This window comes from Myxocyprinus asiaticus, chromosome 3 (genome assembly GCF_019703515.2).
Source record: "Myxocyprinus asiaticus isolate MX2 ecotype Aquarium Trade chromosome 3, UBuf_Myxa_2, whole genome shotgun sequence".
Taxonomy (NCBI): Eukaryota; Metazoa; Chordata; class Actinopteri; order Cypriniformes; family Catostomidae; genus Myxocyprinus; species Myxocyprinus asiaticus.
In genome coordinates, this window is record NC_059346.1 from 58428402 (window position 1) to 58445000 (window position 16599).

A 16599-nucleotide genomic window follows, 5' to 3' on the forward strand; every position below is an offset into this window, starting at 1 on the left:
CATTTCTATCTTTATACCATAGATAGCTTTGTTTGGAAAATGTTAACAAAGCATTATTGTTACATATTGTTTTGTCTTCTTTCAAAATTATGCACGATTAACTCTGAAAAATCATGCGATTAATCATGATTTAAATTTTTATCAACTGACAGCACTAACAACAATATATTACTACTGTATAGTAATGTTTACTATAATAATAATAATGTATCAAAGCAATATCTCACACCTTTGATGTTCTGTTGTGCAGCACTTCATTTGACAAAAATATCTCCATTATTGTTTTGGAATGTGCTATGAGGATTTTGAATAATAGGACTTAACTTGATAATAATTATGCAATGTTTTGTTGAAAAAAAAATTATTAAAATAATTATTTTTTCATTTGATTAAAGTTTTAATGAATTCATTTGATTAGATACCATTTTGATTATAAAATGTAATTAAAGTGTCAAATCCGGAATTCAGAAAAAATAACTAACCACAATATACATCAAGACCTCTTGTGTATTTTTGCTTAAATATTACACGTTGGGCACATAAAATGTCCTTGAAAAGAGTGAGAACCCTGTTTGAACCACTGATCTGTTCTATAGGCAAAATTGTTAAGCGAAATATAATAGATTGAATATTACCTGTCAAAAACAAAGATGGAATTTAAAAAAAAAAATTGATATTTTGGAACTGAACTTTGGAAGGTGAATATTTATTATTCAATATTTAGTGATACATTTTTTTTTATGAAATTTCCTCAGTTAAGTTAAACCCCCCCAAAATGCATGCACTGTTAATGCAAAGCGTTTTTATTATTATTATTATTATTATTATTAAAGCAATTCAACAGGCTTTTTTGTCATTAACATACTTCCATAAAGAAGGCATTTCCAAGTGGAACCGGATTGTCAACGAGAAAAATAGTTGTATGACGTTGTCTGACTTCGCCATACAAATGCTGTGGAAGTGGCTTTGGAAAAATGTGTATTATAAATTAAATGAAATTCATTAGGAGTTTATTGGGTTAAAAATGGCAAAGCAAGTGATTACATTTTGCTGAAAGATTACAAAGAAACATTTATGTATTTTTCTTTTTTTTTTTTTTTTTTTTTTTTTTATAACGTGCACTTCAAATCATGCAAAATATGAGCAAGAACATGTATAAAGAAAGTAAATAGAGTCCATTTAGATTTAACACAGACTTTTTCTTTAAGTATTTAGACACTTTCTGGTTGTCAGACGTTAGATAATGTGATGAACTACACCTGTGTTTATCCTGCTAGGACACTGGTGTGAACCTAAAGGGGAACAGACTTCATACACCACTAAAAATCACCTTGACACCAGTTGGTTGAAAGTCATTGCAAAAATGACTCTGAAAAGTGAAGTTATTTCTGAGAAAAGCTCTAGCAGCATTTGTTTGCAGATGCCACTTGATTTGATGTTGCTATATAATCCAAACATATATAATTCAAACAGTAAATCTGATGTTAGTGGCCAAATACTGTTTTTGGGTCACTGTATTTGCATCAAGTAGTTATGCTGCACCCTGCTGGTTAGTCATATGAATTGCATTGTGTTTTAGCTTAGAAATCATGCCATTTGGATTGTGTTTGAAATTGTTATAATTTGTCTCTGTCTCTTTAAATTAGGGCCTATGCTAATTGTATGCCCCTGCTGGAGGTGGAAGACATGATGATAATGGGTAGGAAGCCAGACTCCAAGTGTGTCTTCACGTACGTTCAGTCTCTGGTTAACCATCTACGCAAATATGAGATGATGCGAGCTCGGGCTCAGCTGGCCAACGACTTCTGATGCTGCGACATGGAGGCACATCTTGTAGTCCTACAACATGTTTCCTGGTGATGCTAGCTTTACAGGGAGATAGAATTTTCCCCCCAAATGGTTTTTGTTTTGATTTTTAAAAAAGAAATAATAATTTTTAAAGGATTAGTTCACCCGGAAATAAAAATTCTGACATGCTGTACTGGCCCTCATGACTTTCTTTATTCTGTGGAACACAAAAGAAGAGATTTTAAATAACATACTGGTCGCACTTTTCCTTTCAATTACAATGATTGGGGACTGGAACTTTTACACTTCAAAAAGGATCCAAAAGCATCATAAAAGTAGTTCAAATGTAGCACATTAATCCAAGCCACATGAAGGCGTTCCGTGAAAAACAGAATGAAATAGAAGTCATTGTTCACTCTAAATCTTGATATTTGCCCTAGCTTTCTTTGGTGCATCCAATTCATAAACAGATTATTCTTTGGACTCAGATCTTTTCAATGAATCGGTCTGAATGATTCGTTCAGAAATTGGAATCCATTCAACTGACTCGATGATCAAGTAGCAGTTTTTCTCCATTTGAAATCTCACGAGGATAAAATTATGAGAGATTAATGACTTAAATTTTGGTCTGTTTCTCACACAAAGCTATCGTATGGCTTCAGAAGACTTGGAATATCTTGCACGGGCATACGCAGGAGTCATATGGACCATTTCACATTCTTTTTAACGTTTAAAAGTTTTTGTCCCTATTGTCATTGAAAAGGACTGGAAAAAAGCAACCACATTGTTATTCAAAATTTCTATTTGCATGTTCCACCGAAGGAAGAAAGTCAAACAGGTCTGGAACAACATGAAGGTGAGCAAATAATCATTTTTGGGTGAACTATCTCTTTATGATTGCGTTTACTTTCCAGACATATCCAAAGAATTCCTCCTATAACAGCTGTAATAAGCTGTAATTACATATTTTTTTTAATGTATGAACAAGTTTTTTTTTTACTAAGGTTTTACTGCTAAGGTGCAGTAAAAAAAAAATATAATAATAATCCGAAAGGTAACTACCAAAATGTTTTATTAATGGTAAAAGAATAATAATTGCAAGTTGTATTTAGTGTACTTCCCAGCCTTTTGTTGATACCTGCTACTTTATTTCATGTGTTAAAAACGAAAACATGTTTTTATGTTGATTGCCCATATCTAGTGTTTTTAAATACTTTTAAAACCGTTTCACGGTGGGGGGCCTGGGTAGCTCAGCAAGTATTGACGCTGACTACCACCCCTGGAGTCGCGAGTTCGAATCCAGGGTGTGCTGTGTGACTCCAGCCAGGTCTCCTAAGCAACCAAATTGGCCCAGTTGCTAGGGAGGGTAGAGTCACATGGGGTAACCTCCTCGTGGTCGCTGTAGTGTGTGGTTCTCGCACTCGGTGAGTTGTGCGTGGATGCCGCGTAGAATAGCTTGGGCCTCCACATGCACTACATCTCCGCGGTAACGCGCTTAACAAGCCACGTGATAAGATGCGCGGGTTGATGGTCTCAGACGCGGAGGCAACTGAGATTCGTCCTCCGCCACCCAGATTGTGGCGAGTCACTACGCCACCACGAGGACTTCGAGCGCATTGGGAATTGGGCATTCCAAATTGGGGAGAAAAGGGGAGAAAATCCAAAAACGTAAAAAACCGTTCCACGGTACGGTTGCTTGTTAAAGGAGCTCAGACCTGCATGCTTTTTCACAAGTTTACTTGAATTTTTTGTTCCGTCTCAAACAATTGAGATTATATTGCCATCTGAATGCATTATTGTCTTTAAGAACTTTGTAGGAATATTATTCTCACTGCTTGTTATGACTTCAGCCATTTATTGCAAGACGCATCTTAATGACTGTTTTTCAATGCATATTTCTTGTAAGTAATTGAACGTTTGGTTTTACACTGAACACAGACGGAACATTTCCGTGAGTTTCTCCTTTTAGTATGGAACATGTTCATTTTTAAATGATATACAAATACACAAACAGCTGCATTTATTGTTGCACTTATGTACTGTCCTTATTTATGGATGAGTATATTTTTAATTCATTCAAATACAAATGGATTTATACAAATATATAAATAAGGTTGGTTCATAAACTTAATACTTAAGTCGGTCCTTAATACATAAGCTGAATTCCTGATTAAAGGGTCTGTTTTGTAAAAGTATAATTTAAACAGTGTATATTAGTAACTCTTATCGAGTCATGCCTGATTATGACACCTTGAGAATAATAATGTTTTACTAGTAAATTCTATCAGAAAAGGTCATTGATATTTATATATTTGGTTCTATAGATGGTTGTAGTTATAATTACTTTTATTAATGACTGCTCATAATTTAATGACAAAAGAAAAATAAATGCAAAGCTATTGCAACAACTAAAAGTGGCATTGCTTGGTACTTGGTACTAGTAAGGCAAATGAGCATTCACAATATGCTAATAAAGGTATTTGTACAAACTTATTCAAAACTTCTTGTTCACTCAGTATTTCAGTACACAATTTCATATAGTAATCATTAAAACCATAAATGATACCAATATTGTGTTTGTCATTTATTGTACTTCTGTATGTTCTCTATGAAACTAGAATTCATATTTTAGTTTAAAGCATGATTGAAATGGCACAGCTAAAGGTTTTATAATCTTAATTTAATGAGTGCAACATAATGATTTTACATTTAATTTGCCAATATCAAATAGTGCAGATCTTGATCAATTTTAAGTTCAGAATAGCAGTTCTCATATTCATATCAAGAGTACAGAATTAGCCTATAAAAGTGATCCAGCTCTGTAAAGCTCTTAAATATATGAGCAATATCTTTATTCCCATTATGTTCCGCTTAATAGAGCGTAACAGTGCCCACCCACTTTTTCAGCCTTCTGGGTTCCGGAAGTATTTTCCCCATTAATTTCTTCCATAGACTTTTTAATAAAATCCTTCATAAACGAGTTGTAAGCCATGAACCACACCAACCAGGTAAATCACAACATCACGAACTTTGTTTTGAGGCAAATATTAAAAGATCAGACATAAAGACAAAGGTACAAGTCTGTGTTCTTACGGTCTTTCACAAGTGCATAAACTACAATCCCATGAAGCATTGCGAATCATGTCATTAAATAAAAAAATGATGAAAGTTATAAAACTATTGATTTTAGTTTGATTATAAGTATAGAAACAATATATTTGTCTTTTTATTGCAGAATACTCTGATATGTACAAATATATACAGTGATGTGAAGAAGTATTTGCCCCTTCCTGATTTCTTCTATTTTTGTGTATTTATCATACTAAATTGTTTAGATTTTCAAACTAGATATAACATAAAACAAAGGCAACCTGAGTAAACACAAAATAGTTTTCAAATATGTATTTTTTTTTTATTTTTTTTTTTTAATTGGAGCAAAAAAGTTATCCAAAACCTATATCACCCATGTGAAAAACTAACTGCCCCCTTAAACATAATAGCTGGTTGTGCCACCTTTAGCAGCAACAACTGCAACCAAACACTTACAATAACTGGAGATCAGTCTTTCACAACGCTGTGGTGGAATTTTGGCCCACTCTTCTTTGCAGAACTGCTTTAGTTCAGCCACATTGGGGGGTTTTCGAGCATGAACTGCCCGTTTAAGGTCCTGTCACAGTATCTCAATCGGGTTCAAGTCAGGACTTTGACTAGCCACTCCAAAACTTTACATTTGCTTATTTTGAGCCATTCAGTAGTGGACTTACCCCTATGCTTTGAATCATTGTCTTGCTGCATAATCCAGTTGTGCTTGAGCTTCAACTCACGGACAGATGACCAGACGTTCTCCTTTAGGATTTTCTGGTAGACAGCAGAATTCATGTTTCCCTCAATTACTGCACGTACCTCTGGCCCGTAAGCAGCATAGCATCCCCACACTATCACACCACCACCATGCTTTACCGTAGGTATGATGTTCTTTTTGTGGAATTCTGTGTTTGATTTACACCAGATGTAACGGGACCCCTGTCTTCCAAACAGTTCCACTTTCGACTCATCAGTCCACAGAACATTCTCATCAAAGGTTTGAGGATCATCAAGGTGAGCTTTGGCAAAATTCAGACAAGCCTTAATGTTCTTCTGGGTTAGCAGTGGTTTTCGCCTCCACACTCTTCCTTGGATGGCATATTTGCCCAGTGTCTTTCTGATAGTGGAGTCATGAACAGTGACCATTATTGATGCAAGAGAGGCCTGCAGTTCCTTAGATGTTGTCCTTGGCTTTTTTGTGTAACTTACTGGATGAGTCATCGCTGTGCTCTTGAAGGAATTTTGGAAGGTCTGCCACTTCTGGGACGGTTCACTACTGTGCCAAGTTTTCTCCATTTGGAGATAATGGCTCTCACTGTGGTTCTTTGGAGTCCCAGAGCCTTTGAAATAGCTTTGTAACCCTTTCCAGACTGATGTATTTCAATCACCTTTCTCATCATTTCTGGAATTTCCTTTGACCTTTGCATAGTGTGCTACTGGGTGAGACCTTTTAGACAACTTCATGCAGCTGAAAAAGTTCTATTTAGGTGTTGATTTGATTAAACAGGGCTGGCAGTGTGTTTAGTCCAGTTGAACCCCATTATGAATGCAGTTTCATAGATTTGGGGATTAATCATAGATATAATCTTTTTCACACAGGCCCAGTTGGTATTGGATAATTTTTTGCTTCAATAAATAACACTGGCATTTAAAAACTGTATTTCTCAGATTGCCTTTGTTTTATGTTAGATTTTGTTAGAATTTTTGAAACAGTTTAGTATTAGATATACACAAAAACAGAAGAAATCAGAAATACTTTTTCACAACACTGAAAATAGTTTAAGGTTGAAGGGAGACCAACTCGATTACTTCATTTACAGTGTGTCATGGGAGAAGGCGGTGGCTCCGAGGCACGTTTTGTTGGCCACGGCTCTCTGATTGGTAGATCCTTCTCTGCTGTACCATGGGTTTTGTACTTGTTTACCATAAAATACGCTATCAAACACGATTTAAACAATGAAGTTGAAATAACGGATGGCTTCAATTGAAGTATATACCTTCGATGTACAACCTTGTAGCTCACAGTAGGTCTGTCTTTAAAGTTTTTTAAGTTATCATTGAAAATCAATTAATGTATGGCAGTGGTCACCAGTTAGCGGACCGCAGTCTGGGACCAGACTTCTGCTTGGTTTCATCTGGACCGCGAGGCATCATGACAACGGTTGCCCCATCTTACCATTTCTACAGATTAATTGAGCAATGTGTCAAAACTACAGAGCTGTACACACCACGCTAATTAATATTTTTCTCTACAGGTGAACGCAAATCATTCCCACTCAGCGCGCGTAGCATCTCTCTCCCTGCTATAGACATAAGGTGCCGCATAAACCCTGAGAAATAGAGTTGCAGGTGCGGTTATTTTAACAACAGTAGCGGAGACACGGTGAGCAGCAATATAGATGGATACTAGCATCTTTTGCCTAAACACATTGCAGAAAACAAGAATGAAGCAAAGTGAAACTATCTTCATCTGTCTGATATATAACTCCGATGGTTCAGCTAAGGCAGGCTTGTGACAGAACAAGTTAACGTGGCGCTTATAAAAAAAACTTTACCCTGTCTAAATTTAGCTTCATTAATCAGCATGTTAGGAGCCTTTCATAATAAACAAACTGATTTTTTGTTCAAACTTTGTGAAAAATAATCTCTGGCATGGATGGCAAGCGTAAGGATCTGAACGACTTTGACAAGGGCCTAATTGTGATGGCTAGACGACTGGGTCAGAGCATCTCCAAAACGGCAGTTCTTGTGGGGTGTTGTCGGTATGCAGTTGTTAGTACCTACCAAAAGTGGTCCAAGGAAGGACAACCGGTGAACCGGCGACAGGGTCATGGGCGCCCAAGGCTCATTGATGCGTGTAGGGGGCGATGGCTAGCCCATCTGGTCCGATCCCATAGAAGAGCTACTGTAGCACAAATTCCTGAAAAACTTAATGCTGGCCATGATAGAAAGGTGTCAGAACACACAGTGCATTGCAGCTTGCTGCGTATGGGGCTGCGTAGCTGCAGACCGGTCAGAGTGCCCATGCTGACCCCTGTCCACCGCCGAAAGCATGTGAGTGTAAGAACTGGACCATGGAGCAATAGAAGAAGGTGGCCTGGTCTGATGAAACACGTTTTCTTTTAGATCATGTGGATGGCCGGGTGCGTGTGCGTCTTTTACCTGGGGAAGAGATGGCATCAGGATGCACCATGGGAAGAAGTCAGACCAGCCGAGGCAGTGTGATGCTCTAGGCAATGTTCTGTTGGGAAACCTTGGATTCTGGCATTCGTGTGGATGTAACTTTGACACATACCACCTATCTAAAGATTGTTGCAGACCACATACACCCCTTCATGGCAACGGTATTCCCTGATGGCAGTGGCCTCTTTCAGCAGGATAATGTGCACTGCCACACTGCAAAAATTGTTCAGGAATGGTTTGAGGAATATGACAAAGAGTTCAAGGTGTTGACTTGGCCTCCAAATTCCCCAGATCTCCATCCGATTGAGCATCTATGGGATATGATGGACCACAAGTCCTATCCATGGAGGCCCCACCTCGCAACTTACAGGACTTAAAGGATCTGCTGCTACCATCTTGGTGCCAGATACCACAGGACACCTTCAGATGTCTTGTGGAGTCCATGCCTCAACTGGTCAGAGCTGATTTGGCGGCACGATATTAGGCAGGTGGTTTTAATGTTGTGGTTGATCGGTGTATGCAAAAATGGTCCATTCAGACTTAAATTTTATACATTTTCTTTCAGGGGACACCCCTGAACCCCATACAATATTTCTTGATCTATCAAAGGCCTCCTATCCCATACATAGGTATTTATTCTGAATGTAAAAAAACAAATTCAAACACAAAAACTGGACTGCTGTCATTCAGCTTAAAAACGAACTGTTGACCTTATCTTTTAATATTCCTATCCAATTGCCCTCGACTGATAAACTCTGAAATATTTTAATCTTTTTGTATAAAAGATCCCTCAGACCCCAACACTTTGTCTGCTCTGGGCTCCCCCATCCCTGCACAGTTTTGAAGAGACTATTGTGAATGTTTAGGAATTATTATTTTTTTAAACAAAGTACTATTGCTGCCAATGTGAAGTTATAATAATTTTTTAAATATCCAGTATATATATATGTATATGTTTCATAGCCATACTGACTACTGACACAGATTATTATCTGGACCTTTGCTGGGAAGGAAATGGAGAGATCGGACCTCTTGGAACTTTAATTGAATACCCCTGATCTATGGGATAAATGAATGGTATTTTTACTTTCGGAACCAGACTGTTGCACTCTACAGTATATGACTTGCTGTTATTCACAAATGTGCATGAGTATGGATCTGGTCACCTCTTTTTGCATACTTGTGTGAAAAAGAATTTAAATGTCAAGAAAGTTTTCACCATAACATTTAAAGGTGTATTTATGGTTCTGTCTACTGATAGACCAACAAATCGGCTGATATTTGGTCATTTTCTTATTACCGGCTCATAACTGTGCCTTATTGGCTGATTAAACTGTACGGTCATTCTGCCTTACATCCGTTCCAAAATATACAGACAGCTTTTTCAATGGATAGTACATATATATATATATATATATATATATATATATATATATATATATATATATATATATATATATATATCTATACATACAACACTGCAACTGGTATGTCACCCACACTTAGCACAGAGTACTGTCATTTTAAAAAAGAATGTTATTAACCTTTCTTTAATTTTGTTCGAACTGGTAACCAATTGAAAAGGACAAAAAAAATTGTGTTTCTGCTCAGAATGAAATGAAATGAAAAACATTTGGTTTTTATGCTGCGTTCCATTCAAGTCGGATGTGGGATATTCCTACTTGATATCTCCGACCATAGACATTCCATTGCCAGATGCTCGGAAGATTACGAGTAAGGAAACAAAACTGCAACGCTCCCATTAGCTTATTGCCGTTTGACTGTCACCAGAGATGTCTCCTAGCAAACCAATTGATAAACAATGCTGCAACGATAGCATTTGTGCTACAGGTGTAGAACAATTATCATAAAAGGTAGTACAGTTTGCCATGTTTTATACATGTTTCTGCAGGAGTTTGTTAAACAAGCTTTAATATCATGTAATGTAGGAACTTTGACTCATTTATCAATATTATTTTAAATATTATTTTTAAAGTGCATATTTATCACTTACTTTGTATAGCTACCTGAGTGCCGACATGTTTGTGTGACGTCACGCACCTGCATCTTGGTGAGTTGAAAATGTCCACGTTATCAATTTGGAATTCCAACTTCAAGTGGCACTTTTCCTAATAGTAACTTAGAAAGTTGGAAAATCTGGCTTTCCGAGTTGAATGGAATGCAGTATTAGTCCCTGGTTCAGGGTCTTGAGTGGTGAACAAACAGAATTTGGAATTTTCTCCCTTGGTGAAAAAAAAAAACCATCAAACAATGTTATGATTTTTCCTAGTTTTAACCTCATTCTAACCATTTTAATAGAAAAATAACTTGTGTACTGTAAAGAAAGAAAGAAAGAAAACATCTGTGTTTGGAACAAGATGAGGGAAGTGTATTAAAGGTTACTGACATACATCAGTCATTTTTAGTGCATACAAAAATGGAAATATAGTGGCAAGTAGCAATTACAGGGCCAAGCCCTAAAGCACAATGCAAAGAGCACTTGCACAACAGTCACACCAGCAGAAGCGGGTATCAAACAAGGGTTCGCCCAGTCCTTTGGCTGGAACCCAGAGCCCTAACCACTGCACCAGACAAGTCTGACTGATGCAAAAGAGACATTTTGGATTGAGAGTATACAACTATTTCTGAGAAAATATTTACAGCTGCTTATTTTTTGTATTGAAGCAGGAATTACCCAATAAAGTACAGTCTGCATTGTAGTAAGCACAATATGAAGACTCAAAGATCAACAGAAACTGCACTTTCTTGGACTCAAACTCACAACCTTTTGACCTATAGTCCAAGGAATTAACCACTGGGCCATTCAGTTGACACAATTCAAAAGTGCCAAAGAGACATTCCAATCTAAGAGCAGCAAGTTTTAAATAAAAAAAATAATAATTTATATAATAATTACATTTAGAAATGTCTCTCTGCCATTTTCAGAAGACTTAGAATAAGGAAGCAATGATGCATTTAAAATTTTGTTTAAATTGACGAAGCATTTTGACCACTATGTGTGCTGTCTCCAAACTGCTTTGGTATCCTCGGGACATAATGTCGAAGTCCCCTGCCAATTTTAATTCAAATTGGACAAAACGTTTAAAATATACATAACTTTTTCATGAAATTCATGGCGGAGAGGTTATATGGCTATATGGTTATATGTTGGACAAATTGGTATCATCATGACCCAAGGAATCCAAAGACACCAAACTCATAATTTTAGGACAAACGGTTCAACAGTTATGGTCCAAAATAGCCAATTTTGACATTTCTTGACCCACAGGTGGCACTGTCACCAAACTGTTCATGTTCCCTCAGATCATGGTCCTGATGAAGCATACCACAATTCTGTTTCAATATGACAAAGCGTTGCCTAGATATAGTCTCACTTCCTGTTTTATGTTGAGCTCGTTAACTTCACGTTTAATTTGTAGTACAAATTAAAATGGTTTCTGGTCAGTTCTGTGCGGCTCAGTCTGCAGATTATTTTGAGCCATTGTTTGGCCAAATCAGATCAAGTTTGAAAGATGTGAAAAGTTTTGACTGTAAACGTCATAATCCAAGATGGCAGCCACTGTAGTGTTTTAATGTAAGTGATCCATTGGAATCATCAGGAGGAGAGTAATTAGATACAGAATGAATTTTGTTTCTAGGACAAATGGTTCAAAAGATAGGCACAAACGAAAAGTGAATTTTTGACATGGTGATGGCGCTATAGAGTTTGTCCTAGAGACCCCAAATTTGATATGGGGACTATTCATGCCCACACCTATCAGTGTGCCAAATTTCATCATTTTCTATGCACGGTTCATAGGGATGCCATTGACTCCCAGCCAGAATAATAATAATAATACTAAAGGATACAATAGGGGCTTGGCCCCTAATGAGTAACCAAATTTGTTACAGACGTTTCCTTTTTATTATTATTATTATTATTATTAATGTTGGATAGGTGGCATGCTTAAATTTTATGCCTGTATTGTATATATTTGAAATTCTGTTTGTTGATTGGTTGGTGTACCTTTTTGTACATGCCAAGTTGTACGCGATCTTACGATTTCGCCATCTCATGTTGGTCAACTTATACTTTTGGGGCTTTATGTTTAGTTCCATTAAGTTGTATTTGTGAGAAGCAATATGAAAAAAGACACCATGTTCAATAAATAATAAGTCATTAGAAATAACCACTATTAACAATTCTAGGACCATGTCGTTTATTAGCTTACCTGTAGGTTATACAGTATTATAATATATAACTGCTGTACGATCACAGGTGTGCATATATCGGCTATTTTACAAAGGCTACAAATGTGGATCGTGAAATCAGATTTTAGAGTTTTTATTCTGAATTACATAATAATCAAAACACTCATTCACTGTGATCATATTTCAAACTTTTATTTTCTCAGTGGTCCCTTTATGCTCCTACAGCCTGATTTGGAGCCCTGATTTTTGCCCGTGAGAACAAATTTCATCAGTCTGCAGCCAGTCACAGAGTTTTACAGCTGTAGACATCATTAATGTCCCCTTTGGGCAGAAATAAGGTAATGTAGAGTGGGAGCAAACAACCAAATAACAGTTCATTGCCACAAAGATTAACAATACACACACAAGCTTGCACTTATTAACTTCTTAACAATGTAACTCAATAATGCCACTCAAAATATTTCCAGTTGTTGAAAGTGTGTTGATTTTACAAACAATTTTTAAGCAATAATTTGGCCACATTTAGCAAAAAGATAAACTCTTGAGACTCGTCTGGCTCGGTTCAGTTCTAATGACATTTGTAAATCAACCCAATCCCTCTTATACAAGCGGTTACAAATCTGGGTGATTGGAATCCGCCACTGATTGGTGCTCTACGGTTATATCAGTCTTAGGAGGCGATGTGGTTGATTGCTTCCCCTCAAAGGGGCTGTCTTTCGCTGGGGAGAAACGGAACTCTTCTGGCACCTGGTCTTCGGGATGCTCTTTTTTATAAAAGCCCAGCTTTTCCAAGAGTTTGTTTATCTCAGTGCGAGTCATTTCAGATAATGGGATCCTCTGGAAGGGAAATGTATGGATGATGAAGATGGGAAAGTCATTCAAATTAAAGGCTGGATTCAAAACATCACATTTAGTTTGCAAATGTTCATTCCAGGATGAGGACTATGATAATAATCTGGTTGATACTAAAGCAAATAATAGTGACCAAGACAAGCAATAATATTTGCATTTTTACTTATGTTTCTAGCACACATTTTCATACCAAAGAAACAAGTAACATTGTATTATCCAGTGTATTCTCTACACTGGATGCTAAAGTAGTTTGAGAATGTTCAAAGTTGCTAAACACTGGCACATTTTACTTACATCTAGCTCTTTATAGTAGTGGTTGAGAAGGACAAGTTCAGGATCTGCCCCAGGAATGTGCTTCATTACCAAGTTGTGGCTGAACAGATGAATATTAAGGATTAACTTTTACCAAAAACAAACAGAAAACTTTAATATCGCTGTTTGTGAGTAATACATGCCTAAACATATGTTAAAGGAATAGGTTTATACCAAAATTTAATTTTTCATCATTTACTCTAAGGACAGAAATATACTTTATGCAAGTACGCGTATGCCAACGCACAGTCCGGATGAACATCCTGTACATAATGTGCATTCTTGTGTTGCTGTGGCAGGAACAAACCTCAGTCCTCAAGAGGGCGATAAAGTGTCCTTCAGAAGTCTGAGCCATTTTAACTGGATGTGTTATTATTCAGGTAAATTGATATAAGTGTATTATTGACTTTAACTTACTCAGCAATATTCTCTTCAAACTGCTGCTCCATTATGACGGGAGTTGTCTTGAAAGAGAAAACTCACCGTAGGACCAGAAATTTTATATACTGAGATAACAACCTCTGTGCTTTTACCATAGGAGAGAGCGTAACGGTCAACTAACGTGTGACAACAGTAAGTCAACATTTGCGGATACCATACAAATGAATGGGGAGAGCCGTAAACTGACACCTACCTGTCGCAAAATTATCTGTGAATTCTTTTATATAACAGCAATTTTATCGGAGTAAACTCCACACATTGTTCACTCCAAAAAGAGTGTTTAGTGTAAAATATGTTGAAGATTGGGAGACAGGTGGTCTATTCATTAAGTGCTTAACTGTGTCCTCGCAAAAGCAGTTTATTCAGCACACTGAAGCATCTTCTCTATAGAAATCCATTCAAAAAGAACAGCCTCTTGTCTCCTCGCCAATGTACCACCCATAGAATGTCTACGGAACCGCAGCGTTATGCTATTCTATGCTAACCTTGTAGGTTCACCCTTCAGACGGGCTCAGGTAGAAGTGAACAGTTTCAAGTGTATCTGCGTCTCACAAGAGGACAAGGAACACCCACTCCAAGTATTCGCCCCCTTGGATCACAAAGCGATTCTTTTGGCTGAAAGAACTTTTAAAATCCTATGCAATCTCTGTATGATTCGCGTTGTCTCAACTTTGTAACTATGACAAAGAATAACTTTGAATTTATACAGTATGTCACATATCATATTATTAAAACGACAATACAGTATAAATGGTTAAATTAAACATTCATCAGTTCTGTTTTCTCCTGTTAACGCACAAGCTAACCTGTTAGCCTATTAGCTTAACATACCGCTAGCAGCTTCTCCTCTTCATTTTTATCACATTTATCCTCACTGTTGCCACCTAGTGATACAATGGGTGATTGTATTTAATAGAACTTTTAAGATGCTGTATATAAAATAATTTTATAAACGTTTCATTTTTTTTATCTTTGTGGTTAGGGATAAGTTTAGGGGGTGGGAATACTGTAGGTTTAAGGCTGCTGAGGGACTACAATAAACACAAACAGTGTAAAAATGTGATATTCAACTGTTGCAAGACTCAAGCATTTCGCTAGTTATATTAAGAGGGGCGTAACTCATAGTGGGCGTGTCTTGTAGTAGTCTTGCAGGATGCAGACAGATCCTTCTCTACAGCTCACACTAATGCCCCTTGTGGCAACATTGAGAATACAACGTGCATTTTGATAGGCAACAATGCACAAAATCAAGCTTGCATAGTGAGAAGCGTCTGCATTTACATGCTTTTTGAAGACTGACCCAATACTTTTGTTGTATGGAGAAAAGCAGCTCTGACATTCTGCCCAACATCTCGTTTTGTGTTACGCAGAAGACATCATACAGGTTTGGAACGATATTGAAGGTCGGTAAATTACTTTTTTCAATAAGTATTCCATTAAAATCTAAGAAACTACAGACCTAAAGTGCTATTGCAATGTAACTTTGTAGAGTACAGTCAAAGCTGAGAAATGACTGCAAGGGATGAATGTAGACACACCAATGGATATCAGCTGACAAGGCCTAAACAACAAAGTTCAAATTTAAAGATGTAACACCATAAAAGATTTGCTGTTTTTGGAGAATTAAGTAACATACTTGGATTTCTTACTTCTGTCCCACTGAAGAATGCATGGTAACCTAATCTGCAATGGCCTAGAGCTGCATTAGTGTTGTAGCTTAAGAATTGTAGGAGCTGCTTTAAAAGGACACTGAATTTAATCCTGGAGGGAAGAGAAGAACCTAATCATGTGTAACATTCAGGTATTTGCTTTCATAGTGGAAAATTTATTGTGAGAGAAAGTAAGAAGCAGGAATTGAAAAGTGAGAAGGGGGTGGAGACACATTGGTAAACACAAAAGATTATAATAAGATCACTATGCTTTAGGATAACAGATCTTTTTAGTTGCTCTGTAGTTAGTTGCGATTCAGTTATTTGTAATGCTGATTATTTATTTATTTATTTATACATATGTTTAACATTTATGTTTTCATATCAGGTTGCTTGGGTTCTTCAGACTTTAAAGGATACTAAAGAGGAATGTCCTGTGTCACAAAGGCCTTGACCTGTTACAGATTGTAAAAAAAAAAAAGTTTTTAGTTTTCTATGATAAATTACAATTTCATGCAAAAAAAACAAACAAAAAAAACAAAGCATTGTCTATAGAATATTTCTATCAATATGACAGTGATTATAAACTATGCATAAAGGCAGCTTACCTCCTTCAGCCTATTCAGCTGTCATCCACCACAGGTCTGGTGAGGGCGGGAAAATAACAGATTTAGAAATTAATATTGATTACATTTAAAATAAACAGTGTATGTGTGTGTGTGTGTGTGTGTGTGTGTATACAGTACATATGTTATGATGTTATTTTAATAATGACTTGTGTCATTATTTGTATTGTGTGTAATCTCAAATTTATACAGGTTGAGAACTATATTTGTTAAAAAATGATTTGCTGTTGTACATACCAGAATGCTGGTATAAAATGGTAAATATATTGAGGGGTGGCTTTTTTTTGTTTGTTTTTTTTTTTTCAGCACATGTAGTGATTTTTTTTTTCTTTTCTTTTTTTTTTTTTTAAAAAAGGATTCAGATTTTTTTCCTTAGGGATTTTCTTATTAGAGTGAGACCAACCTTTTTTTTCCAGACTTTTATTGTGACATTTGAACTCAATCCAAACTTT

At 36.6% G+C, this 16599-nt stretch overlaps 1 protein-coding gene and 1 pseudogene across 4 annotated transcripts in view; one reads left to right on the plus strand and one right to left on the minus strand.

Moving 5' to 3' along the window:
• The window catches only part of LOC127424014 (smoothelin-like), a 111979-nt gene extending 107630 nt beyond the window's left edge, over nucleotides 1-4349 (plus strand). For 2 of the 4 annotated variants that reach the window (XM_051668797.1, XM_051668779.1), the window contains one exon: nucleotides 1647-4349. In XM_051668797.1, coding sequence (XP_051524757.1) covers nucleotides 1647-1809 — 163 coding nt within the window. In that variant the 3' untranslated portion in view covers nucleotides 1810-4349. The remainder of the gene's footprint in view (nucleotides 1-1646) is intronic. The other 2 variants (XM_051668788.1, XM_051668806.1) reach the window with 1 other exon arrangement.
• A 7909-nt stretch (nucleotides 4350-12258) lies between these two features.
• The window catches only part of LOC127420429 (selenoprotein M-like), an 8036-nt pseudogene continuing 3695 nt past the window's right edge, over nucleotides 12259-16599 (minus strand).